This window comes from Poecile atricapillus, chromosome 2, assembly GCF_030490865.1.
Source record: "Poecile atricapillus isolate bPoeAtr1 chromosome 2, bPoeAtr1.hap1, whole genome shotgun sequence".
NCBI lineage: Eukaryota > Metazoa > Chordata > Aves > Passeriformes > Paridae > Poecile > Poecile atricapillus.
In genome coordinates this window covers 93,034,653-93,061,252 of record NC_081250.1, presented here as the reverse complement: position 1 = coordinate 93,061,252, position 26,600 = coordinate 93,034,653, and the positions used below count along the sequence as shown (strand labels likewise).

Genomic DNA, 26,600 nt, shown 5'->3' with positions numbered 1-26,600 from the left:
AGATAGCCTGTTGCATTTATTTTTTTTTAAATAAATGCTTTTTTCCCAAATTGCAGTAAACATAGTAAACCTAGATAAAAGGCAAGCAATTTTCTTTCATTTCAGAATGCAGTATCACAGTATACCTTTATGTTAAGTTTTCTATTTTGCGTAGGAAGCAATCCATCTTCTTTAAGCTGCTCAGGAATTTGTATGGCCTTTGTCTTGAAGGTAGTATCAGTTGCATTCTCTAGTTTAGGCTTTTTTTTCCCAACTTTTAATTTTACTTTCTGGAAATCTTCCTGACGTTTCCTTTTTTTAGTCATCCTGATTCTCTGCAAAAAGAGAATTTAATTTGATTAAATACACAACAAAAGTAGTTTTTCCACCAATGAGCAGCAACTTCCTAACAATGGCTACTGTTTTTATTCTTTTGTCTATGCATAAACGAGTGTCCACTCCTGAGACAAGATACTAGACTAAACAGACATGCAGACCATGAAGCTGTTCTTCCATGTCCAGAAAACATTCTGCTTCTCCTTTGGTCGTCTATGCTCTGAGAACTACTTTATTATAAAGCATCCAGATATCTGCATCTGCCATTGCTTTATCAAGAGTTAAGTTGCTGATTTGGTTTTTGTTTTAAAAAGTTCCTGGCAACAAAGCAACTTCTTACATACTTTATTACTGCCAAGCCAAGGAGCCCAGAAAACTGTTCCCTTTCAATTGTATATTCCTTACCCAGTCCATCACTAACAGCACACAGTCTGCACATGTACAATTACAGGTTTTAACAAGCCTTCATCAATAAAAGGACACAAAAAACCTAAGAAAACTTCCAGTACACGCTGAAAAATCAAGTGCGCATTTAAAAATTACTAGAAGTAGGGGGGGAAGAAGAGGTCAAATGCGCAACAACAGAGTAAAAAGAATGGAAAACTAAGATGCTTTCAATAAGGCGTAAGAAATTAGGTATCTGAGCCTCTATATTTGTTAGCTGTACAAACATATGGGAATAGAAGTACAATAACTAAAGCAAATTAAAACCCCCATAAGTTTCTAAATGGATTTTTTGGTTTTGTTACTAAAGTACTTTACCTCTACTAGATTAAAAAAGAAAAAAATTAACATACAAAAGCCCCCAAAAACACCACACCAGATTCCTTTAAGCCTCTCAAAAAAAAAAAAACCAAAAAACCAAACAAACCACTATCCACTTCTCCCACAAAAAAAACTGAATCAAGAAAAACCCAAGCCAGAAACCCCAACAATACAGTTGTCTAAACCCAGAAATTTCCAAATAACATATCCGAAAAATGATTCTATTTTGGTGTATGTGATCATCATTCCTACAGCTGATTTTCCCAATGGACTTCAAGCTGAAATTCGTGCTGTACTAGAGTACTTCATATATACGCCAATAAGATAATCATTAAAGAATGTTTTAAAGCAAACTGTCATTTTCTATTATTTTAAAACAATTTAAACAACTGATTACACCAACATTTGACTACAACTTAATTTCTGCTTTTCACACACTAGGTTAAAAAATTATGTTCAAGACCATTTTAATTTAAGTACAAATTAGGCATAAGTAACCTATCAACTCAAAATACTTTTAAAAAACTTGGAGTCTGGCACCAAAATAAAAATGTCCTTTAATGTCCAACTATAACAACCACGGCTTTATAAACGTTTGATTTTTACCATATGCCTCTTTTAGGAAAAAATTATAAGAATTTCACTACTTGACATATAAAAATAGCTAGAAGTTTTTGAGGCACAAGTTACTTCCACTCACAAGGCTTGCTTTTACAAGAGTAGATGTTTGGCTCCCAATCAGCATAAAAACTTCACAATACAGCTGTGCACACACCTGAACAGTCAATTATGTTCTTTTAAATGAGAAGGCCTGTAAAATATCCTTTCTCCTACTAAAAGCAGCATGGCTTACCTCACATTAAATATTCTGGAAATAATTGGTAATCTAAGACTATCCATTTCTAATTCATATGTACCATGCTATATCAAAAGATAAAATCCTTACAAAACCAAAGTCGTGTAAACACCACAGTGACTAAATAATAAGACATCAGCCAAAACTGCATACAGCTGATGAAAGTATGTAACCATTTCAATGAAACTTCTTGCTGAAACAACTGCCTTTGACACAAACTGCATCTTATGAGGACAGACTGTGGGAGCTGTGCCTGTTTAGTCTGGAGAAAACTGAGAGGGAATTTCATGAAGGCATTTAAATTTCTCCAAGATGGGTGCCAAGAAGATGGTGCTAGACTCTTTTCAGTGGTGCCCAGCAACAGGACAAGGAGCAATGGCCATACACTGAAACACAAGTAGTTCCACCTCACCATGATGAAGAAATTCTTTATTTTGAGGGTATAAGAGCCCTGGAACAGGCTGCCTAGGAAGGTCTCTGGAGACAATCCAACCCACATGGATACATTCCTATGTCACCTGGTCTAGGTTATGCTGCCTTGCCAGGGGGACTGGACCAAACGATCTCCAGAGGTCCCTTCCAACCCTAAGTAATCTGTGATTCTGTGTATTTTCACCTGGCCCTCCTCTAACAGGACTGAGCTAAGTGCACCTCACAGTTAAGCACCAACAAGGTTTTACAAACCAAAACATTAAAACTACCTCCCATCGATGCAGGCTTCCTTAAACATAAAGTAGCATGAAGCGCTTTTCAGACACAATTTCAGATATCACTCAGGCATCCTCAACTCAGGCTCAGAGAAAAAATTCGGTTACAGGTCGGACCCGATGATCTTGGAGCTCTTTTCCAACCAAATGATTCCAGTTTCACTCCCTCGCAGCTCACAAGCGGCATCCTTAGGGAACCTTATTACCTTGCCCAGTCAGGAAAATCCTGAGAAACCCGAAGGCAAGGCACACGCCCTAACAAACTCTTCCTATCTGATTAGGATTTCCCCCGGGGCCAGCCCTCTCCCGGCACAGGACAGCGGTACTTACAGGCGATCACCTCCGCGCGGCTCCCCCGCCGGGAGCGCATCCCCCGCCGCCGCCTGGACCGGACCGGACCGCACCGCACCGCCCGACCCCGCGCACGCCGTACCCGAGCGCCGAAGCGGCCGCTCCTCCCGCGGGTCTAGGCCGTCACGCTGCCTTCCACGCCGTCCCGGGACATCCTTCGGTTCGTTCCCCGAGCGCCGCTTCCCTCCGCCCCGCTCCAGTCGCTCTACGAGGCGTTCAAATAAAGGCGCGTCAGTGCCGGCCCGGCGCCGGGGAGGCCGCGAGTTCGGCCCCCGGGAGCGCCCTCAGCGGCGGGTGAGGCGGGAGCGGCGGCGCGGAGAAGCCGCCGGGGGAGGTGGGGCAGGGGCGGCGGCGCGCGGCGGAGCCGATGCCGCCGGTTTCCCCGGGAGCGGCACCCGGCCCGCGCCGCGGCGGCTCCCGCTTTTCCCGCCGCCTCCCTGGCGCAGGAACGTGAGGGGAGGGCGGGTCGCACAAAAGGCGGGCGGCCCTTAGCGCAGGGGCCGGGCGAGCGCGGCGGCCCCCGCGAGCAGGGACGGACCGATGAAGACCGCTCCGGGGTCCGGGCCGGGGCCGGGATCCCGATCCTCCTCCTCGTCCGCCTGCTCCTGCTCCTCCCGCGCGCGGCCGCTCGCTCACTCACCAACCACGCGCGCGGCAGCGCCAGCCCCGCTTCCGCCCCCGCCGAGCGCCTGCCCGGAAGCGGCCGCCCACGTGAGCGGCGCCGCCAGCGCCCGCCCCGCGCGCCAGGGGGACCCGCGCTTCCGCCGCGACCGCGCGCGCTGGCGCCCCCTGCAGGCGGGGCGGCCCCGGGGGTCCCGCCGGTGTCCCCAGCCCGGCGGGAACGCAGCGCCGAGACTTCGGCTGGGATAGAGCTTTTCTTGCCCTGTACGTCTTCCTCGAGAGGGGAAGACGAGGGGCAGGCACTGATCTCTTCTCTGTGGTGACCAGGGGACAGGACCCGAGGGAATGAATGGCCCCAAGTCGCGCCAGGTGAGGTTTAGGTTGGGTGTAAGAAAAAGGTTTTTCACCCCGAGGGTGGCTGAGCACCAGAACGGGCTCCCCGGGGAAGTGATCACAGCGCCAAGGCCGAGTTCAAGGAGTGCTTATACAAGGCTCTGAAGCACATAGTGTGACTCTAAGGGTATCCTGTGCGGGATATACCCCGGCCAAGAGCTGAACTCGACGATACCTGTGGGTCCCTTCCACCTTGGTTTATTCTGTGGTTCTTTGAAGATGTACTCCCTTGCCCTGAAGCATGGCTGCTCCAGCACCACAGCAGACAACAAGAACACACTAAGAGTAACCAGTACCCAGATAAGCACAAATCCTGTGCGGCTGAGGGAGCTGGGGTTGGGGTTGTTTAACCTGGAGAAAAGGAGGCTCAGGGGGAGGCATTATCACTCTCTACAACAACCTGAAAAGAGAGTGAGGCCAGGTATGGGTCAGCCTCTTGTCTCAGGCAATCAACGACAGGATAAGAGGACACAGTCTTAAGGTGTGCCAGAGCTAGTTTAGGTTGGACATCAGGAGGAATTCAGGAATGGACTGCCCAAGAAGGTGATGGAGTCACCATCCCTTCAGGTGTTTAAGGAAAGACAGGAGTGCCACAGTATAGTAGTGGTGTTGGGTCATGGGTTAGGTTTGACCTGAGGCCTTTTCCAACCTACTTGATCCAGCGATTCTTCCAGTAAAGGCACTGCAGAGTCAGCACTGGCATTTGAGGTTGTTACTATTTCACATATAGGAGATCACATATAAACCATGAGGCATGCTACATGCTTTTGGACATGCTGCTCCCAAGGGGTAAGGAATTCCCGTATCAGAAAGAGTGCAAAACTCTGGGAGGCCCAGGAAGCAACAAACAAGGAGGGTGTTTCTATACCTTTCTACAACAGAGATAGTCTCAATTCACACCGGACAGTAACTCTGCAGTTACACACTTTAAAATTTTCATTTCTTGTCAATTAACCTGTGAACACCCTTCTCCTTTCCCCTTTCTGCAAGGAATAGGAGTGCTGCAGCTTTTTGTTAAAAATAATTTCCTTGAATCTCTCTGATCTCAGTAAAATACGTAAAACCTAGATGAAGTTTTACACAAAATTAATTTTCTCTTGGTTTAATTTTTCTTGTTATTGCTTAACTTTTAATTTTATTAATTCTCCAGTTACCACAGAAGTCTGCCTTGCTGTTATTGTGAGAAACCAAAATTGTATAATATTAAATACAGACAACAGCATTGTTTAAATATTATCAGTAAATATAATGCCTTTTTTTTTTTTCCCTTACTTTGCAGTACTGGCACAAGTAAAACATAAAAATGTGTTTTGGAACAAAAATACAGTTTTCTCTTAGTATAAGAATACACCAAACCATCGCAAAACAGAGGCAGATACAAGAACAAAATAATACAATGCTTTTTCAGCCTCTATTTGCACCAGGTAAGAAAGAAAAAAATAAAAACAGAAGTAATTGTACAGCTGAATGGACTACTGTCTCAGTTTGGAAGACAGGTGTCTGCTAGGGAGGGCAGGAGCCTCCCTCGGATTGAAAATGTAGACACCCCCCACCCTCCAAATTATTATAATTCTGAAATCAAGGGGCTCTCAGGCAGAGATCTGGGGATAGGAATAACAGTTCTTTACTAGTATGTATAATGAGGCAAACAAACAACATCTACAGCATTAACAACAAAACAGAACCAGGGACCCCGTGACAGCTTTCTCGGCTGAGACGGGAAGGGATGGAGGAGAGGCTTTGTTTTCACACACCCCCTCGGGCAGTCAGTCCCGGTGCTCCTGCGGGGCTCTGAGGAACAGTCAGCTGGAACAGCAGGGATGAGCTGAGATCCTGGGCTGGTGGATGAGGTGGAACAGCAGGGATGAGCTGAGATCCTGGGCTGGTGGATGAGGTGGAACAGCAGGGATGAGCTGAGATCCTGGGCTGGTGGATGAGGTGGATCAGCAGCTCCACGGCGGTGCCTGGCACTGCCACACGTCCCGGCAGGACAGGAGGTGCGAGGTCCACTAACGAAGAAGGAAGATGAAGAAGCAGCAGCTCTGTCTGGGTGATGGCGAATTCCCTTCTCTCCGCAGCAACAGCTCCCAGCAAAAGTGTCTTTTTCTGAAGCTGAAGAAACCAGCCAGCTGCCTCTGCCTTCCCTTTTTTACTGCCCCTTTTCCCTCCTGGGCCCAGCCGAACTCTTTCTCAAGCACCCACTAAGTACCATCAATCAGGTTTTCCCCACAGCTAATGGGTAAAAATTCCACAGGTGAGCCAGAACTAAAGGAAGGACACCTAACCCCCATTAACTACGTTGGACTGTGTTCTTTTTAAGTGTTTCCAGAAACACACACTTGGTGACTCTTACCCAGTTCAGGTTTCTCAGATGTCTTTGAGAGGTACAGCAGCATTCTGCAGCACACCATTCAACCATTTTATGTCTGTGTACTACAGATTTAGGGGTCTTTTTTTTTTCAGCATGCCCCTCCTGCACCCAAGCAAAAAAATCCACCTCAAATCCAAGTTATTTCGACTTTATTGTAACTTTATTTCCACTTGGAATGATTCCACAGTAAGAGGAAAAAGAAGCTGTCTCAGACATGGCCATTTACAACAGCTGAATATTCTGGTTTTATTGTTTTAATACAAAGAGAGTTCTGCACCTTGAAAACAAACAGGAAAAAGATATTTATATTTTCAGCATTCCTACTGACTAATTTCACCTTTGTTAAGCAGGCATTAACATTTCCTATACAAAGTAAATGAACTGTAAGAACTCTGGTTCCATCTCTGCCTCTGATAAGAACAGATTTAGGTGCATTCCAGAAATTCCTCAGTTGCTTTAAAACAGTGATTTGTCTGTAAACTGTTTTCCTCCCTGGGTCTATTCATATAATAAAATTCATAAATTTTGTTGCCGCTTTCTTTGTTACCTTGGTTTTACTGCATCTTGCATTCCATGGTATGGAGATGTGAAACCATCAGGATGAATATTCTCAAATTCCATCCAGATCTCCAAAAAAATATAAGTTAACACTAAAAAGTTCATTTGCCATCTGGCCCCAGCATGTTTAAATTATACCAGTATTTGGCTGCAAAGCTGAAGAGCTTTAATTAGAACCAATGAATGCTACCCAGCATCACAAGCAGGAAGTGAATTTTACTCAGACAGCTTCACTTAAAAAAAAAAATACTTTTTCCCAAGCAAATTTCTAACTATTAAAAATGTTTTTTTCACCCTCCTACAAAAGTAGAAGTCATTAATATATAGACATGTACATTCAGTCAGAACCGGTACTACTTTAGTTGGAAAAAAAGTAATGTTAAAGGAGCCTGAAGGACAGTATAAGCCAGCTTTCATTTCATTCTCATACTGGCAGGATAAATGACAAAAGATGCTTTTACCACCACATCAGTGCCTCTTAGCCAGAGCCTGGTTACACCTTGGGATATATCTCTAAATTTGCAAAACATACCTAACTTCCACTAACTTTGCTGAAGCTTCTATGCTCCCCAAATCGGCTATAATCCAGGCACTTCTCATCTCAGCATGAGACTTACAGCGCTGACTTTTTATTATTATTTTTCATCTTATTAAGAAAAAAAATGTTGAGACCCTGTTAGTAACCCTTATATGGGAAATGGTTTTTCATCAGTCCCAACAGACACAGTGAATAACTTCCAATTATTAGCTGTAGGATGAGCTTGTTTTGCTGAGTGCAGTAGTTCATTCTGCTGATAATTCTTTTAAAAGAACCAACAATAACAAGAGATCAGACTGTCAATGTGCAGTGTTTAATAATAATGAAAAATACAAGTTACCTGTTTTAAAGAGCTGTTTTAAGATGGAAAGAATGAACATGAGCTTTACAACCTTTCCACAATACAGAACTTTCAGCTAAATGGAGAAATAAATAACAAGAATATCAAACCCAAATTATGAATTTAATTTAAAAAAACACTGTACAAAACTTAAATGTTACAAAATAACTCCACTGAGGTAAAATGAAGTAAAATAACAAACTTACAGAAAGTAAACATTGCTATAACATTGTTGCACTGTATTAGGAACCGCAAAGTGACAACACAGACTCTCTAGCCTTAGTTGCAAAAGAGAGCAAGTTTTATGCTTCCAGATCTTCTTCTATAAACAGTTCTGAGCAGGTCCAAAAAGGTAAAACTCTCATTGGTCATGAAACTAACACATCACCATCATGGGACAGTTAGGAACATCGCCCCTTGACCATTTACAAGTTTACAAGTAAACAACAAGGAACAAACAACACCTGCAAAGGTTGTTTTCCCTCTCCAAGGACTGTTTGGATTCCCTCTTGTGATTTCTCAGGCCAGAGTGAGAGTGTTGTGTACTTGACTTTCCCACATGCTCAAGCTAGTGTCTGAAGCCGAAAAATCTCTTATTTGACCACTGTCAGTCCCCACATAATATCTCTATTAAATACCGTGTCACTGTGTGCTGCCATTGCTTGGTCCTCTCAGAGTTCCACTTTCAGTCAGGATCCTTATAACATTCGGTATATCAATTCCTTAGTTAAAGGCAAACAAACAAACAAAATCAGAAAACAAGCAATTTTATGATAAAATTCGCTTAAAAACTTAAAAACAAGTTATATTGAGACATTCAGATGCTGAGATGAGTTTTGGATCTTTCCTTATTAAAAGAAAAATACCTTAACTGAGAACAATCTGTGCCTGGAAACTGTAACTTTTCTACAATGTACTCATCTTTAGTGTTCTTTTTTTAACCTTTATCATTCCTAAACACATTCTGAGTACACAGGAAACTTCTGCAAAGAGAGCGGTAGTTGACTGAAGATGTGGGAAGGTTTAATAGCTGACACTCATTAGAGAGTTGCAAGCAAAAGACTACTTGTTTCTGATTCATTATTATTTCTATGTTACTGTGCGAATACACTTCTTTCAGGACCTAGTAAATAAAAAATTCTTCACTGTTGGTATTCACAATACTAGCATTTCTCCACTAATAGCACAGAGAAGATTCTAATTTTCTAATAGCAATATGCTTGGTTGTAGTTTACTGTCTCTTGCCATGTAAATGTTACTTTGCAAAAATGAGAGAAGAATTAAAAAAAAAATCAGCAATTATTACTGCATTTATGGGAAAGCAGGTATTCTGACTTACCATTCCTAAACTGGATCCTGAAAAAGGCTGGGAAAAAAGAAGTCTCTTCAGCCCTTCTTAATACCTCAAGGTTCTTTGACCCATATAAATCCTTAATATTTCACAGAGCTAATAAATGGTGTTATGTGTATGTCTATTTTTATATATATATGTGTGTATTTGCGTATACATGTCTATGAAAATTACCTCTGAAAGCTGGATTTGATGCTGCTATTTTGCGTAGGGTGGCAGTAACTTCCTCAGCATTCATGTTCCTTACACTGTTCAAAAATTCGGTTGTGATGTTGTTCTCATATGCTATTTCCAAAGAGCCAGTTGAGAAGTTCTGGGGTTCATCTTCATTGACTGGTAAGAACTGCTCAGCTGATCGGCTGCTTGAGTAGTCTAAAGAAGGGAAATATTATTTTTCAGTAAGAAAGGATTCTGAAGAGCCTTCATTATTTATTTCTCATGATAGGATTTTTCAAAACAAGCATGTCCAGTCTGGTACAGCAGCATTGCTGGTAGGGTTCACATCAAACCACCAAGAGTCAGGAATGCTTTCCAGTTACAGAAAATCCTAGAGAAACAAGGGTGGGGAGGTAGGTGAAAGCTATTTCCATTACGCTTACAAAAACAGAATTAAAGTTTCACATCTCTTATATTCAAAGTCACTGCAATTTTTGCTATTACTATTGTAAAAATTGAGGTTTTCAAAAGCTAAACTTTCTCAAAAACTAGAAAATTGACACTGTACAGGAAAATAAAAGGTCACACAAAATAGCTTCACTAGTATTATGGGTATTTTGTCTTTCTAAGCATAGGATTGTACTTCCTAGGTTTAAGAAAAACAGCCATTTGTTTCTATCAGAAGAATATTACCTCCAACAAGTCTAGGATTCTTTGAAAAAATTAATCAGATGTACTGACGCCAAGTAGCTGGAGTATTCAGGTATTAAAGAGAATTATCCATCCTCTACTATATAACTTTCTACTAACATCTTAATTTGACTAAACCTGAAGGAAACATCTCCTCCATCAAGAAGGGAAAAAAATATTGGGGGGGAAAAAAGAAGCCAAAGAGACTTTGAAAGTCTCTTCAGAAACAGTTGCCTTCAAACACAGGAATGTCAGAGTTGGTACTAACTCAATTTCTCCCCAAATCCTACAGTTAAGTAGGATCAATGTGTTTTAATACTCTTCTCTTTCTAATACAAGTAGAGGATGGGGAAAAAAATCCAAAAGTTATTAATTTATGCTACTTGACTCTGGCTTTATTTTCTTTAGTCTCTCTGGCTATTCTCTTAAGCACGGCTTTTAGAAAAGCAGGAAGAAAGGCTTACTATCATTTATGCAAAGTTTGGTGTTACGATTAAAGCACACTAAAGACTGCAAAGCAAAACATTACCAGTGTCAAAGTCATTACTATCTGCTGAAGGCAGGCCAGGCTGTTCTGTGGAATATTCTAGTGCTGCTTCTCCATTATATCCAGTATCTAAGTGGTCCTATGAGTTTAAAAAAAAAAAAAAAAAAAAAAGGTCTGAAATCTCATCAGGATAACCTGTTGGAACAATGAGCCACTACATTTTTAATGGTCACAAACCAAATAAAAGACCAATTTTTCTGCTACAAAATCTGCAAAAATCAAGTATTTCTTTGCAAATCATAGGGCAAATAACTTCTGTGTATACACTGCCCATCATATCTCTCTATGTCTGAAAAAGCTCTGCATTAGGCAATAAAGTGATACTCATTAAGCCTAATTCTCAACTTGCCAGATCTAAAAAGGAAGCATTTTACACTCAAAATAGAAAATTTAGTTAAAAAATTACCAATTTAAAGATCACAGTTTAGAATACTAACAAGGCTTAATGTGGGAAAACATTTTGGTCTTCCACAACTTGTAGGTTAGAAGTCATTTCAGTTAGAACTTCAATGTTTTGTAACATGTCAGCAACCTCAGAGGAGTACTTAAAACACCTCCATATGTACTGCCTATGTAAAGATAAGTCAGTCAGAAGTATTAGCAGAGAGGGGAAAAACTGGGCTTCTAACAATGGAAGAAGAATGAGACCTCAGAAAGAAGAGTCCAAAGAGTAAGACTAGGGACCGTAAGTTGTATAAGGAAAAAAATTCATGTCACTGATACATGATTACAATGTGAATGAAGTGAAGCCTGGGAATAGAAATGGGATACAGAACAGGAGTGTTAGGCAAGCCAGTAGAGATGAGAAAAGCTTAAGTTAAAATTAAAAATGGGCAAAAGTAGCAGAAAAACTTTGATGTAAGGAAAAGCAGGGGAAATAAGTGACAATATGATTTTTAGTTTCCATCATAAACAAAAAAATAAGCAAGCACCATTGTACAGAAACTATTAAGATAGTCTCTAATACAGTCTCCACATCATTTTTTGTTTTATTGAATCATAAAAACACAATCACAGGAATCTACAGGTTTGTAGAACAAAACCAAAACAAAATCCTCATTACTTTGTTTGATGCAGCCTGCTGACGATATTCCACCAGTGCACTTGTGAGAGTCTGTGTAACTTTCAGGATAAATGAAGCATCGTCTTCATTCAGTATCTCAAAACTTTGCTAGGGTTAAAAAAAACCAAAACAAAACAACACACCATGAAACATTTTTTCTCAGAAAAACTGAAGTATCAAAATTTATAAACAACACCTGCAGACACCTCATTTTCTCTGTGTCTCTACCCTTCTGTCAGACTTGAATGGAATGACAAAACAAATACAGTTTTTATTTTTAAACCCATAAATGGGGGGAGGAAGGTACAATGAAAGAGAATCCTAAGAGAAGGAAGATGCAGCTACCCAACACAATAATTTGTGTTTGAAAAGGAGTAACACAAAAATATGCCTGGAAATATATAGAAGATAACACTTTTCCTTAAGTATTTTGATCTCCTGCCAAGACATCTGCATACAAATGAATGTGTACACCTTCACTGAGGCAATATAGTCATAACATATTTCTCTAGAATGTAGCAAAAAGCCAGAGTGCTACTGAATTTAAAAATACATGCTGTCTTGCCTTACATTAACCTTCTTTTTCCCTAGAAGTCTGACGAAAAGGCAGTCTTGAAGCTGTGAAGCTGTACTAGGGAAGCAAGTTCCAGCACCAACAGCACTCACAGAGAGGGCTACATATGCCACCCACTTGTCTACACCTAGAAAGTTCTGCTGAAAACACTTTCTTGGGGACAAAGAAACAGAACTCCAGGTGTGTACTAACGGCTCAAAGTCTTCTGGATTAGAAACAAACACATTTAAACACACCAGACAATGGAAAATAAGTAATAAGAACTTAGCATTAAGTTCGTATGAGACAGCCTAAGAGGGACTGTATTTTTAACACTAACAGTATTTCTGTCTCCTGGTTTGCACAAATTGTACTTAATTAAGATCTTGTCAAAAGCTAGCTGGAAAAAAAAGACTAAATTGTGGCAAGAATATCTTTGCTATGAGGTAATAAAAGAAATATAGCATGGATAATTATTGGACAGCTCTAGAGAATACAAACAGCAAGTGCAAAAAAGATACCTGTAAAATTACTTTTCACCACAGAAGAAACCTTTGAATCAACAACAATAGAAACACAAAGCAGCTTTTGAAAAAATTACTGTAGATGCAAAAATAAATGATCTTCACACTTTCCAAAACAGAACACTGTTCCAATCACATTCCCAGCAGTCCTCTTTTCCTCTCAGAGGACAATCATACTAAGCAAGAAGATGCCTCAAAACAAATTCAAGTTTTATTAACAAGTTGTAATATCTATACCTAATAATTCCCTATAAAAAAAAAGGAAAAAACCATTTTATGGCAGCCAATAGAGCCTGAATTACCATGCAACTCAGTCAAGATCAGTAAAGCAACTATCAGTAAAGATTTCTGTGGAGTTTGTCAGTGCTTTTACGAAAATTACTATTTATGTGTGCAAGACCACAACTGCTGTTGATACATCTAACAAATGGAAACTAACATTTTTGCCACACTTATTCACTGTATCACTGCTGTGCATGTGTACATAGTACACATTTTCAACAACTGAACAGAATTCTGGTGTTCTGACACGTATTTTAGAGAGGCAGATTTTGCAGTTATGGCACTCTGGGAAAGGGCAGTGGGGGAAAGCCCTGTTTTAAATACACAGCTTGCATTTTATTTCTTGAAAACCCCTTCTTTCCTTTCTACATATCTCTGATATTTATCTTCATTCTGCTTCTTTCCATTACTGAATTACATCTTTCCAAATTCCTCATTTGAAAATTATAGACCAGTTATAGAAACAAAGGAGAAAAGAAGTTTATAAAGGTAATATTACCTAAACATGTAATTGAGGAGTGAAGCTAAGATATAGTTGAAAAAAATGAATTTTCAATGCAAGTAATTCGTCTGACAGTAGACCAGTACTTTGGCAAAAACAATGTCTAGAAACTTGAAAATTAATAGACACATTGTAAATTCACTGACATTCATTTTATTCTGAATCCTGCCTTCTGGCAAAATGGTAATCTGTTAGATTACCAGAGTGCCTACAATCTGCCTTTCATTACTTGCTACATTTTTGACTTAGCAAACCAGTGACTACTTTTTTTATTTTTTTTTCCCAAAAATTTTCTTGCAAGGTAGGACTTAACACTCACCAAATAACCCAACAGTTCTTCTTGACTAGTGAATTCTTCAGGATTTGCTGTAAGTTCTTGCTGTTTAACATAAAAAGAAAATGGTGTTGAGATGCATTATATGCAGTAAACACAAATAAAGTAATCATAATAATTATGATTACTCTAAAATTCAAATTGTTTGTACTATTATGAAATGTCTACATAGGTTTTGATAACAAAGTAGTAAAAAAACTTGTTAGTAGTTTTGCCTTAGTAACTTTGTAGCTAATTTATTGTGAGCAATATTAATTTGAATAAGCAAACACCATTGCCAGTTATATATTAATTATTTCACCAGCTATTTGGAAACTGTAGTAACCCATTAACAGAAAAATATTCACCTGAGCTTCCTTGTTTTCTTCCTCTGATTGCTTACTGGTCTCACACCTTAAAATAGAATAAATAAAACATTCAGTTGGCTGATCCAGCAAAATGTCGTAGCCAGCCAATAACTAATAATCAGTTTAAATTCCTGACACACTACTACTACAGTAGTTCTGACACACTCTGAAAGAAAGGTCACATATTATTTCCTCAGAGAAATCCCAGTCATCCCAGATCATCATAAAAATTATCCATGCGGTTTGGATTTTTTTTAGTGTGATTATTTAGCACACAAGCGCTAAAACCCAGAGTTAACAAAAAAGCTTGACATTGGTGGTAATAACTTAAGATTTTTGTACACATTGTACACATAGACAAGGCTCCTAATTACATCTGGATTTTTATCAGCACTTCACAAACTTGCCTTTATAAAATTCAGCTATTAAAAATCAGTGTTTTACAATGCAGACACACAAATAATAGGCATAAAATTATTTGTATGCCTAAACATTTCTGTGCCATATTTGTGCTGTTCTGCCAGTACAACTACTACAGATACATTCCATCCCATTGCAAGCCCAGGAACCTGGGCTGAGAGTAGCTGGGTGATTGTTAAATTAACCAAAGCCACATAGTTGCCAAGATTAAGCCCTCTTCTGCCTTGAAATGTTTCTTAGGAATCAAAAGTTTAGTAAAAGCAGACGATGATAAAATAATTTACATCTTCAGATGACTCTTTGTTCAGAAACTTAACTACAAAGAAATGAGGTATCATAGAAATTCTCAGACAGACACTGCAGAATCTTTAAGTGGAAACAAGTTGTCAATGAAGATCTGATCTTAATTCTTTTAAGACACTATATATTGAGTTCATATCTTCTCAATAGCCTCACAAAAATAAATAAATAGTAAAGGAAGAAGATGAAGTCCTAATTTAGTAATTAACTTCCAAATCAGTCTCTCACTGAAACACTTAGCTGCTAATAATCAGCCAGAATCCATCTGAGCCAGATTAAAAGAAAAACATTAAGTGATTCCAAAGGATGCTGTTCTTAGAAGTACGAGACTGCACAGTGAAGATCAGTACCAGGCATACACCTCGGCATCTCCAAAGGTGGATAGCTGAGCTTTTATTCATTTCCTATTCTTCTTCATGTTTCCACAAACTAGGTCTGATTCAGAACTGTTAGTTATTTGAAGGTCAGTAAGTAAACACAAAGATTCATAAACCTGGACTTGAATCTGGTTTCAACTGATCATTTTCCATAATGGTTGCTCTAGAGAGGCAAGTCTGAAAAAATGTACTTCAGGAGCATGAAAATTTTTCCTTTAACAATAAACAAGCAAAAGGTGTTAGCCCTCCATGTCTGGGAGAGATATTACTGGTTTAAACTTAGAACACATTCCAAGGGAACACCATTAAGAAAAAAATAAATAACTAAATTGTTGGAACAAAAGTTCTGTGTTTGGGTTGATGCCTGTATATCCCTTACCAAATGCCCTCCTGTGGCTCCTGGTGCTACACAAAGATGACCAATGCTGGAGATGTCCTCCTTACACAAAGGCTGACAGCTATTCAACTCACAACTCTGCTACTAATAAGATGCTCACAAGCAGCCAGCACAGTTTCACCATTTTAAAACACTGCTGCTCCTTTGAAACACTTAGTATTCCTACAATCATTTGTAAAGAAGAAACCCCAACTGTGTCAACTATTACTGATTGTCTTTCCCTTCCAAGATCAGTTCACATACCACCCTAACTACATGACATGAACCTGTAACAGAGGCAGCTTTAAACCACGAGGAAACATTCTTCTTGAATATTTTGAACAGCACATGACAATTATACCTTAAGGACAACAGTTAAATACAAAAGCCAGCTGCATCCAGAGCAAAGTCTGAGGTCACTTTACATACACAGGCTTTCTGTTGATGACAGAAGTTTGCAGCTGAGCACAATTTCAGTAGACATGGATTTTGCTATGCAAATCCATTACAAGAAATGGTCATGCACAACATTTTCCTTTAAGTTAATTTAAATGGGTTTGCAGGTGGTGATTTTTTTTTTCTTTTACCCTTCTGAGTTGCTGACTTTGCTGCTTTCAATAGCATTATTAGGTTCAAAGTTTTCATCTGGTTTTGCCTGTTCTTTCTGTCCTTCTTCATTCTCCTCCTGAACATTACTTTCATCTAAAAAAATAAAAAAGTATATTAAGCAATGCTTTTCCAGTGTCTTAATTTTAAAAATATTCTAAACAAAGAATACTTCTAAAGACATCAATAAAACCTAAAGGTGGAGGCAAAGTATCTTATGAAGAAGTAAAATAGAAATGGAACCTAAAAAAAATCAATAGAAATACAATATTTTCTTCACAAACATTGGGATTATTCCTTCCTTTGCCACAGACCCCAAGGCCATCCACTCAACTGTGCAAGTTCACCTTTATAACTCAGCTGTGGAAGCCATGAACAGGCATATACAGTAGTAAATAATTCATGCACTGGTGAAAGTTAAAAAAAAACAAACAATAAAGAAATAATTTTTCCTCTTACCTTGCATAAGGTCTGTCAGTTTCCCATCTTTATTATCTGTTTTTTCTGCATTACTAAGGGGCGCATCCACATGCTGAACTTTAGCTTTTAAAGGGCTGTCCTCTGCAGTGGGAACTAAACAAACATGCTTGAAATGTAGTACAATGGACATTATCTTGATAATGGCTGCTTATACTACTGCACTTCAATTTCACCTTGCTCTGTTTCTGTGCAATAGTACTTACAAACACCAAGAATAATTTTACAAGCATTATTATGTATTAGCATATTAAATACGAACTACAAATCAGCAACAAAGTTTATTTTATAGCCTGGTTATAATTACATACTTGCATTTCCTAAAATACATAAATACTGTAAATGTAGTAGAGTGTCACAAAGTTGCATGCAAAGTAAGACACATTTACCAATGGGTTACAGTCGAGAAATCTAATTTGAATAGGACCCAGCTTATTTCAGACCACTTTCCTAGATTCAAAATGGCTATTTTTCCTCTTTGGAGTAGAACACTGCTAATTTAACCTCATTACTTCTATTGAGCTATTTTAAACTACCATTTACATGCTAATATACATTAAAATTAAGTACATTAGTTTTGATTCAAATCTTTATTTTTCAGGCAATGAGAATCATAGCAAAGTTTAGCCATTTCCTCAAGTGGCATTCAGTCTGTCCACCTGGACAACATTGTAGTGTAATGAATTTTAAAACATTAAACTGAGTGGGGAAATCTCACAGATACCACATTCCTACAATTTTGTGAGTATGAATGGCTAGTAAAACAGTAAATTTTCTTCCAGGGATAAGAGCTATAGCTGTGCTTTAAGAATTCTGTGTGGCTTTCTGTACTGCAAATTAACTACTAGCATAGAGCCCCAACCCGCTCCTTTTGTCCAGCTCACCAAAATGCTTGTGAGTATGTGGCACTGGAGAGACTACCCTGGTCTGATTTAGATCAAAGGAGGACCAAACTAGAAATGGACAATTTGCACCCCACTGAGCACACTTACATTCTTGCCATTTCCTTCTCATTGTTGGAACACCTGTAACAACCTAAAAATAAAAACCCGTGTATGTTCATTATTTTGTGGATAAAATATTTTGTAGATATTTCATCAGCATTAATTTTATTTTTTTTAAGAATATATGACCAGTAGTGTAAAACACGTGTGTAAATCCCTCAATGGATATTCAAAAAGTCAATAAGCCTGGACATTTATTTACCAGAAATAAATTTCTTCTAGAGCTTAGAAAAAAAAAGAAAATTAAACAGCTGGTTTCAGAAGATATAGGAGTAAAATGACACACGTTTTAAAAGTTCCTTAAATCAAGAATGGATTGCTATGGATATAATAAACTACCTAGAAAAACAAAAAGGTCTAGAAGATATAGATGGAAGTAAATATTTCCAAATCTATGAACATAAATCTCAAATAAAATAAACAGTCTCAAGCCAAGAAGAAATTTAAGTATGTCAAATGAAAAAGTTGCTGCCAACAGTCAGCTGCTTTTCTTTTGACCTCTTTTTCAGAAGTTAAAAATTAAGGATATGCAGACAGAATGGATTTGATAATCTGAAATCTCTCCCTTCTACAGCATTCATTCTTGACTTGATCTTAAAATATTTCAATACATGTTTTTTTATCAGAAAAGGATAGGATCAGAACAAGCTCTTGAGCCTAAGTGTGAAACTATCACACAGAAAGAAACACAGGTCTTTTTTCAGATGGGCGTAACACTGCCAGCTTTAGTATAGGAACGTTGGGAACTCCATTTTGGAAGGAGACATCTGTGCACATTAAGTAGCATTAACAAAGGATCTTGTCAACAAACACTGCTTAACAAGCAGGACACTAACAGAAATTGAAGTTGTTGGAGAAAACAAATTTATCATGCACCATGAAGAACAGTAAGCACCTCAATAAACTTCTCATGAACTGGTGGTAAGGTGAACCTCAAGAAGAAACTTCACCAATATCTTGTCCACATAAAGGTATTATAAATAATACTGCATTGTCGGTACCAAGAGAGAGCAATATGAAGATTTCTCCACAAGAATATATTTCTAAGGGTGCAGCTCACTAAGAATTTAAGCTTATGGCACTTCTGTGATCCCATAGCACTGCTGATAATCTCATGTCAACCTGAGAATTCCCACACTTCCATCTGTACTATCAGAAATTCTACCTGGCTCCTCTGAGAATTGCCACAAGCTGCTCACAAAGCAGAAAATATTCTGAAAAGTTATAAAGGCAGTTTCCTAGCAACAAAGAAACAACTTATTTTACACACAAAGCTGAGAATTGATTAAATATTAGTATATATATTTTGAATTATTTATGCACTCAGATAGGGAAATTTTGTCCAGAATAATCCTGGAAGGATTACTAAAATGACAAAAAGCACCTGTAATAAAGTTTTAAAAAACAGTATTTTCCTACCTTCCAACCATAATGGAAATTACATTCTTTGTTTATTAAATATAAAGTTTCTGGAATTCTTAAGAGAAACGTACCTGTATTTGTTTTCTTCCTTCTTTCTTCTCAATTGTTAATCCAACTTCCCTAACTCTTTTGTTCAGTTCAGAGCCTTTACCCTTAACTTCATCAGACTGTGCTATCTCTGGATAATGTCGTCTCTAGAAAAAAAATGCAAGTCCTTAAGTCACACAAACTCTTTCCAGATCTAGCACAGTTAATAATCATGGGAGATAACTTCTACATATACATAGCAGAACTTATTAAAATGGTTATGTACAGAATAACTTAGGGAACTGAAGCCAAATCTTCAGCTCAAAACAGAGTTGACACTGAATGCTGAACTGGTTGCACCAGGCTTTGCCTGCTTGTGTCTTAAAATATCTGGAGAGTGAGATTTCCCCCTTTCTCTGGACAACCTGCTCCAATGTTTGACTGCCCTCAGAGCAAAAACTTTATGTCAAGTAGGAAAATCCCCTGATTGAATTTATGTTCCTGCCAAGAAGCTCCAAAAAGGGTCTGGCTCTGCCTTCTTAATAACCTCCTCTGAGGTACTGGAGGGTTACTGTTAGATCACTCTGACACTTCTTCTTCTCCAGACAGAAAAAACCCAATTACCTTAACTTCTCTTCATAGTACAAGTGTGCTTCAGCCCCCTGACTATCTTGGCAGCTCTCCACCGGACTAGCTCAATTTCATAAATAGCTTCCTTTCTGCAGTAGCACAAAACTGAACACAATACCCTGGGGATATGGCCTAGCAAGGATCAAGAACAGGAGAACAATCACTTCCTTTGATTTACTGGCCGTACCCTTGTTAGTAGAGCTTAGCTTGCTGCTAGCCTTCACTGACTTGAAGGTACACTACTTATCCTGAGCTCGTTATCCACCAGGACCCTCAGGCTCCTTTTTCAGCAGAACAAATTCCAGTCATTTAGTCTCTTGCCTTTTTCTGCTACCTAGGGTTAATCCAGCTCAGGTTCACGACTTAAAAGTTATCCTTCATAAATGATTATATTTTTATAGTATTTAGGAATTTAGCAGAGATGCAGTTAACATGTGTAAGATTCAGAATTGCAGGAAACAGTTCCAAGTAAGAAAGAAATGCAGTAGCTGAGAACATCAGAACTCAGCATATACATCTAAATTAATGACCAGAAACAGCATGGTGTTTATGAAAGACATCACTGTAGATTTATAGCAGCACACCCAACATTAGGACTAAAGCTGCCCCAAAAAACTGTGTAAACTCAGCTGTCTATGACTTTAAGATATGCTGAATATAATACCAATTTTGAGAGGCTTTTATGGGAAGTATCAAAATACTTTTCAGACTATGCTTTCTCAGTTTTGTTAAAGCCCATCCTAAGTCAATAGACTCAAGCAAATACTCAAAGACTGGAGAGCCTCATTTCTCTAAACATATTGGAAATGATAATGTGTTTGAATGTTTGTGAGCTGGCATGAACCTGAAGAGCTTTGTCATAAAACAAGCAACAGAACAGACATGTCTTGTCCAGCCTCAAAACAGAATTGGAGCTGGGTTCCCCCTGCAGCTGCGTCCCCCCACTGATTCCAACTCACAGAATCTAACATGTATTACATTATCTAATACGTATCACTTTCATTTATAAATACGCTCCTTTTAAAGCATCTTAAAGATGGAATACTTTCTTCACTGATCCTGTTCTTTGACATAATACAAAAATCAGTCAAATATCTATTTCTAGTCCATTTTAACCATAGATTTCATTACTGGTTGACCAAAACAGAATAAACTAAACTCAGTTTCAAGCAATGGATGCAATGGACAGACATACAGATCACTGATGATAAGAATTTTAAGTCTATTCATCACAGTTGTACAATTGCAATACAAGATTTTCACAAAAGCTAATGTAAAACCTTAATTTTAGTTTTTTAACAAAATCAAAATATTACTAAAAAATTCTCCCTTTAAATTATTACATTCAAACAAACAAACAAACAAACAAACTTACCAAGTATGCCAGTCTGTGCTTGGAACCACAAACATGCATGAACATGTTACTCAGTCCTGTTTTACAGTAGCATAGTTGACATTCATAGAGAAAAGGAACATTGTCTTTTGTTCGGTATTCTATTATGTAATTAAGTCCTGTATTGAATAAAAAACACAAACAGCTTAGGAAATTTTAAGTTTGCTGGAACAAATCATCAATGCTGGTTGCAAAAGAACTGATCTTGAAGGGCTGACATATAAGGAAAAGATTACTACTGCATGTCAAATACATCAATGAACTTTTAGAACCATCAGATATTTTATCTTTTGGTTGTCTAGACTTTTTGAACATCAAAGATATAAAACTGATGTTTTTAGGATGCCTTACGTTTACCACATGTTGGGGGTTGGGCGTTCTTCCTTTTGTTCTGTCTTACCTATGGAATTTTTTGCCCATTAATTTCGGGTAAAACCTGATTGATGGTACTTAGTGGGTGCTTGTGAAACACAGGGAGTCTAGCTGGCCCAGGGGGGAGGGCGGGGACAGCTGGGGGCTGGCTGGTTTCTTGGGCTGGAGACGGAGACACTCTCAGACCTGTTGCTGAGAGAAGGGAATTCGCCATCACCCAGACGGAGCTGTTGCTTCTTCTCCTTCTTCCCTCTTCGTTGGTGGCCTCACACCCCCTGTCCTGCCGGGACGTGTGGCAGTGCCAGGCACCGCCGTGGAGCTGCTGATCCACCTCATCCACCAGCCCAGGATCTCTGCTCATCCCTGCTGGTCCAGCTGACTGTTCCGCAGAGCCCCGCACGAGCACCGGGACTGCCCGCCCGAGAGGGTTTGTGAAACAAAGCCTCTCCTCCATCCCTTCCCGTCTCAGCCGAGAAAGCCGTCATGGGGTCCCTGGTTCTGTTTTCTTGCTGACGCTGTAGTTATTGTTGTTTGTTTGCCTTGTTATACATACTAGTAAAGAACTGTTATTCCTATCCCCAGATCTCTGCCTGAGAGCCCCTTGATTTCAGAATTATAATAATTCAGAGGGGGGGGAGGGGGGGGGTGTCTACATTTTCATTCCGAGGGAGGCTCCTGCCCTCCCTAGCAGACACCTGTCTTCCAAACTGAGACACCACATAAGACTCAACATTAAAAAAAAAAAAAAAAGGCTAAAAAATAATAGCAACAATAATTTTTTAACTATTTAGAACATATTTTAATATACGTCCCCGGTTGTTTTTTCTGTCAACTCCTATCTCCCCTCCACTGGATGGGTAGTTAAAATTGCAAAGAGCCACACTGATCTTTTAAGTTAAAGTTAATTTCTGTCATATCACTTTAGATTGTTCTTAGAGGATATTGTCAACATGAGATATCTAAACAAGTAAGTTCCAGGCCAAATCCAATTATTTTGTCACTATGATATGTCACTTCCATACCATACTATTGAGTACCCAGTGTACCCATAAGAAGATTTTATTACACATTACCTAATTTTACATTTTAAAAAAACTCTTTAAAGGTAAATATCATAAAACCAGCAATTAACAGCAATAAAAACCCTCACCAAGTGCAGGCTCTGAATCTTTACACGTATTAAGCTGGTCTTCCAATGTCTGTGCATGAAACTTCTCTGGTCCATGAAACTTTTCTGGCTTGAGTGGCACTGTAAGAAATTCACATATAAGTGAATCCCTGTACATACATGATACCACATCATAAATTAAGACAGTTATTATCAAACATTTTAAAAAAATTATACATTATAAAACTTTTTAAAGCATTTGGGTTGCAAAAATTAAGTATTATTACAAAATATTACTGCAAATTGAAAGTACAATGATCAGAAATTAATTCCCAATGACCTGCTAAGATCTAGACACCACTTGTAATGCTGTACTTCAAAATTTTTTATTTCTTCCACTTTTTTTTTTTTTTTCAGGGAGGTATGGGGAGAGGCATTAAACCTTCTTACCAAAATCAGGAAGTTTTGCAGGTGTTTTCACTTTCTTTCCTAAGCAACTTTCTGTTTTAACTAAAAAAAAACAAACAAAAAAACAAGGAAGAAAACAAAAGAAAGAACCCAAAAGAAGTGGAAATAAAATTGTTAGTACAACTGAAAGAACAATTTTGTAAAATAACTGACTACTTTATAAAAAATTTTTGAGCTTTTTTTGATATGGGAAAACTAAACTATGTTACCAATTACCCTGATGTCATTAGCACCGTGCTCCAGGACAAAAAACATTCACACCAAACAACAACAAAGTTATTTATGAAGCAGGCAAAGAGAAAGATCAATCAAGTTCAATGTCTCTAAACATTTCAGGGCATCCAGGAATTTCAGGACATTTAGCAGCATACACCTGCTAAATATTTCATCACTTAAATTTCCTTTACAGTCCAAACAAAATTCTCAGACCAAGGACTATGGTAGGTCCAATGACTACGTCTGACTTGAACAACAATTTTCAATTCTAGGAGCAGTGAACTGTAGAAACCTGAAAATACATTTTGGTGAATCATGAAACCAAATTATGAGAACAATTGTGAATGTCGTTAGACCTTCATTCCTTCTGGAACTAAACCAGTTTATCAAGACCCAGAGAAGGTTTAATGATTTATTAAACCTATTAAAAATGTCTTAATTAGCTGAAGCAAATTAACCCATTTTCAAAAACAAATATAAAGTATATACAGTATTTCTACATGCTTTAAGAAGCATAGGTTTTTAAATTATATTTTAAATTTCGAAGGTCTCTAATGCATTGAATTCTTGAGGGTTTCTCAAAAATTTAATGTAGGTGATTTTTAGTATCCTAGTTATCACTTGTTAATCAACTATGCATACCTCTTGCTCAAATTACTGATTAATTGGGTAGCTATATCATTAAAAAACACAAGACAGGTCTTAAAGCACAAGTCTTGGGAAAGTCTTTTTTCTTATTTGCTTCATAAACTACATTGGGGTGGGGAGAAAGATGAAGGTACAGAACACAGCAGGAAGCAAAAAATCTTGCACTTACACATGCCATGAAGTTTCAATGCTTCTTCAACCTAAGTTACCAAGTTATCAACCAACAAGGAAGAAAGACACTTAAGAGCCAAAAAACAACAATGCAAATCTTTCATTATATATAAAGTAAGTTAGATTAATACCAACAGCATCGACTATCTCAGGTGAACAATTACATGAAAATGAAAAACTAAAAACATCCCTTTTTCTACTGGAGATTGTCTATGATTTAAATAACTCCTTTCTCCCCTTATTAACAGCCAAGTATTCTCATGTATTGTCCTTACTAGACACAAAGTTATAACATTTTCTGACAGGACTAATGTACAAAATCAAGTTCTACTTTATCACAGTAGAAAAGACATTAAATTAGCAAACTAGTTAAATATCTGAAATTGTATGTTTCAACACCACATGAAAAACTAGATTTCAAACCCCATAATCTATTGCTAAATAAATTGGTAAAATCTGACAAAATGTGCATTCAAAAACTGATCTTACCGTCTTGTGTTTTGCTCCAAGGAAGTGAGTCTGCAAGTTTAATGCAGAAGAACACCAGATTTTGCAAATCTAGATTAAAGAGAAGTATTTCTAGCACTGCACACAGACCAAGAGAAATAAAATACCACTGATACCAGAACAGATCTACTATCAAACTGTTGGTATAGGTTAAGTTCTATAAAAGTAATACTACTTCAAAAATGACCTAGAGCAGCCTCCTAAAACTGAATTTTATAAGGCTCCAAGACCACCAAAACACAGTTGAATGAACCAGAATCCCCACATCATGTAAGAATTTCAGACACTCCAGAACTCTGCAGCTATCTCATACCACTTTCTGTGTGGGCACGTGTGGATAAGTGAAGACAGATCCAACACCTTCTTCACGCACTCTAAAGGGCAAGCCACAGGCAAGCACAGTATAATTGTGACAAGCCAGGACACACCTGCCTGAGGTGAGCCAGCTCCCCTCAGTGCTGCATCCACACTAACACACTCTGATCAGTTTGGAGCCTGCCTCACTCACTTTGGAAAACTTCCCTGTCACAGCTGTTTTATGTCTAGGCCAGCTCAGAATGCGAGCAGTCTAGTTTAAATTCACACGTATGAACAACAGCAGCCTAATTACCTTCTTCTCCTCAAAAAATCCCAGTATGCTTTAAAAAAACCAGCAATAAACCTGACAACCAGAGAGATCAGGATTTTTTGTTCTGAAAAGGACCTACCTACACTTAACCATGCACTTTTAAAAAGAATGTCTTTATTTCGAAACATAACATTATTCATTTTAATAATAATTTTAATATAATCATTTTAATAAGAAATTCTTAACACACATCCAAGTCAAACATAACAAAGCAAACAAAATAAGTTCAGCTCCAGTGCTATTTTTCAAGCTTCCTCAAGAGCAAAAAGAATGTTCACACTTGATCTAGTACAACTTTGTTCCACCAAAATTACTTTGTAGTAGCTACAATCTTAAGTAATGTAAGAAATGTAATGTAATGTAAGTAATACTTACATTGCAGTAAAAGGGGTTTACTCGCTTCTTTATTTCATTTTCAGGGTCCATATTGAGTCTTTAGACGATAAAAAAAACTCTAGGAAAATTGCAGAAAGATTGCAAACTGTTATTTTAGCTTCACAAAATTATTTGTATTTTTGTTCCGCCTATATGAAGGCTGGGCACATTCCAGCTTTAACTTGTGCCTCGCCTTGAGTTATATTCAACCTTTAAATTTCCAGGCTAATGATCCCATTTTCAAACCGAGAGCAAAACTACAGCATGGAAACAACTGTACTCCGCGAGCTTCCCTCGGGAAACATTAACGTCACCAGAAGATTACGCAGAACAAAAACTACAGGAACAAAACCCGACCCGAACCATTTCAAGCTTCCCCCTTCTCTCCTGGGATAGGACTGCGGCCATGGGCTGGGACAGACGACAGACACATCGGGACGAGCCAGCACGCAGCGCCCGAGGCGTGCCTGGGGAACAGGAGGCACACGGCGGGGCTTGGGAAAAGGGACACGCTCCCACACGAATCGCGGCGGCGAAGGAAGGGGGGAAGGAAGTAAAGGAGGGGGGAGGGAAAGGAGCGAAGGAAGGCAAGCAGGGAAGCCCTGAAGCTCCAAGCCCCGCGCCAAGAGCGGCATCACGCCGGAGAGCGCCCTTCCCGGCACTTCCAGCCAAGCCGAGGAGGGCACAGACACTGCTCCCGCCGGAGCCGGGAGACGGCCGGGCCGCCGCTGCGCGCAACTCACCCCAGCGGGCCGGGCGCCTCAGCGCCCAGAGCCAGGAGGAGCTGAGGGCGCTCCCCGCCGCCGCACCGGAACCTGCCACAGATCCGCTTGCGGGCGGGAACTGCGCCACCCCGGGCGCGGAAGAGGCACGGAAGGGTGGCGGGAGCCCCGGTACCGCGGCCCTGAGCT

At 39.1% G+C, this 26,600-nt stretch overlaps 2 protein-coding genes across 7 annotated transcripts in view; both read right to left on the bottom strand.

Moving 5' to 3' along the window:
- The window catches only part of TEX10 (testis expressed 10), a 54,844-nt gene extending 51,142 nt beyond the window's left edge, over positions 1 to 3,702 (bottom strand). For 4 of the 6 annotated variants that reach the window (XM_058831900.1, XM_058831905.1, XM_058831903.1 and 1 more), the window contains exons 1-3: positions 3,635 to 3,702; positions 2,974 to 3,199; positions 126 to 314 (exon numbers count right to left, since the gene is read on the bottom strand). In XM_058831900.1, coding sequence (XP_058687883.1) covers positions 126 to 305 — 180 coding nt within the window. In that variant the 5' untranslated portion in view covers positions 306 to 314; positions 2,974 to 3,199; positions 3,635 to 3,702. Of the gene's footprint in view, positions 1 to 125; positions 315 to 2,973; positions 3,200 to 3,532 lie in introns of all 6 variants that reach the window. The other 2 variants (XM_058831902.1, XM_058831901.1) reach the window with 2 other exon arrangements.
- Positions 3,703 to 6,513: 2,811 nt separating this feature from the next.
- Positions 6,514 to 26,539, bottom strand: LOC131575775 (uncharacterized). Its single transcript, XM_058831701.1, has 17 exons — positions 26,433 to 26,539; positions 25,690 to 25,768; positions 24,669 to 24,737; positions 24,178 to 24,208; positions 23,127 to 23,186; positions 22,719 to 22,817; positions 21,179 to 21,315; positions 19,218 to 19,340; positions 17,713 to 17,755; positions 16,703 to 16,816; positions 16,225 to 16,339; positions 14,165 to 14,210; positions 13,803 to 13,862; positions 11,623 to 11,730; positions 10,542 to 10,638; positions 9,341 to 9,538; positions 6,514 to 8,537 (listed from the first exon to the last, which is right to left on the bottom strand). The coding sequence occupies exons 2-17, from the start codon at positions 25,738 to 25,740 to the stop codon at positions 8,458 to 8,460; spliced, it is 1,431 nt and encodes a 476-aa protein (XP_058687684.1). The 5' UTR covers positions 25,741 to 25,768; positions 26,433 to 26,539; the 3' UTR covers positions 6,514 to 8,457.
- Positions 26,540 to 26,600: the final 61 nt, after the last annotated feature.

What these genes read in the sequence shown, in the direction of transcription:
- LOC131575775 (XM_058831701.1), bottom strand. Translation starts at nt 25,740, where the DNA reads ATGGACCCTGAAAATGAAATAAAGAAGCGAGTAAACCCCTTTTACTGC. An exon ending in TAAACCCCTTTTACTGCAAT is followed by an intron (nt 24,738 to 25,689) that starts GTAAGTATTACT and finishes TCTTTAATCTAG; the next exon opens with ATTTGCAAAATCTGGTGTTC. An exon ending in AGATTCAGAGCCTGCACTTG is followed by an intron (nt 21,316 to 22,718) that starts GTGAGGGTTTTT and finishes TATTCAATACAG; the next exon opens with GACTTAATTACATAATAGAA.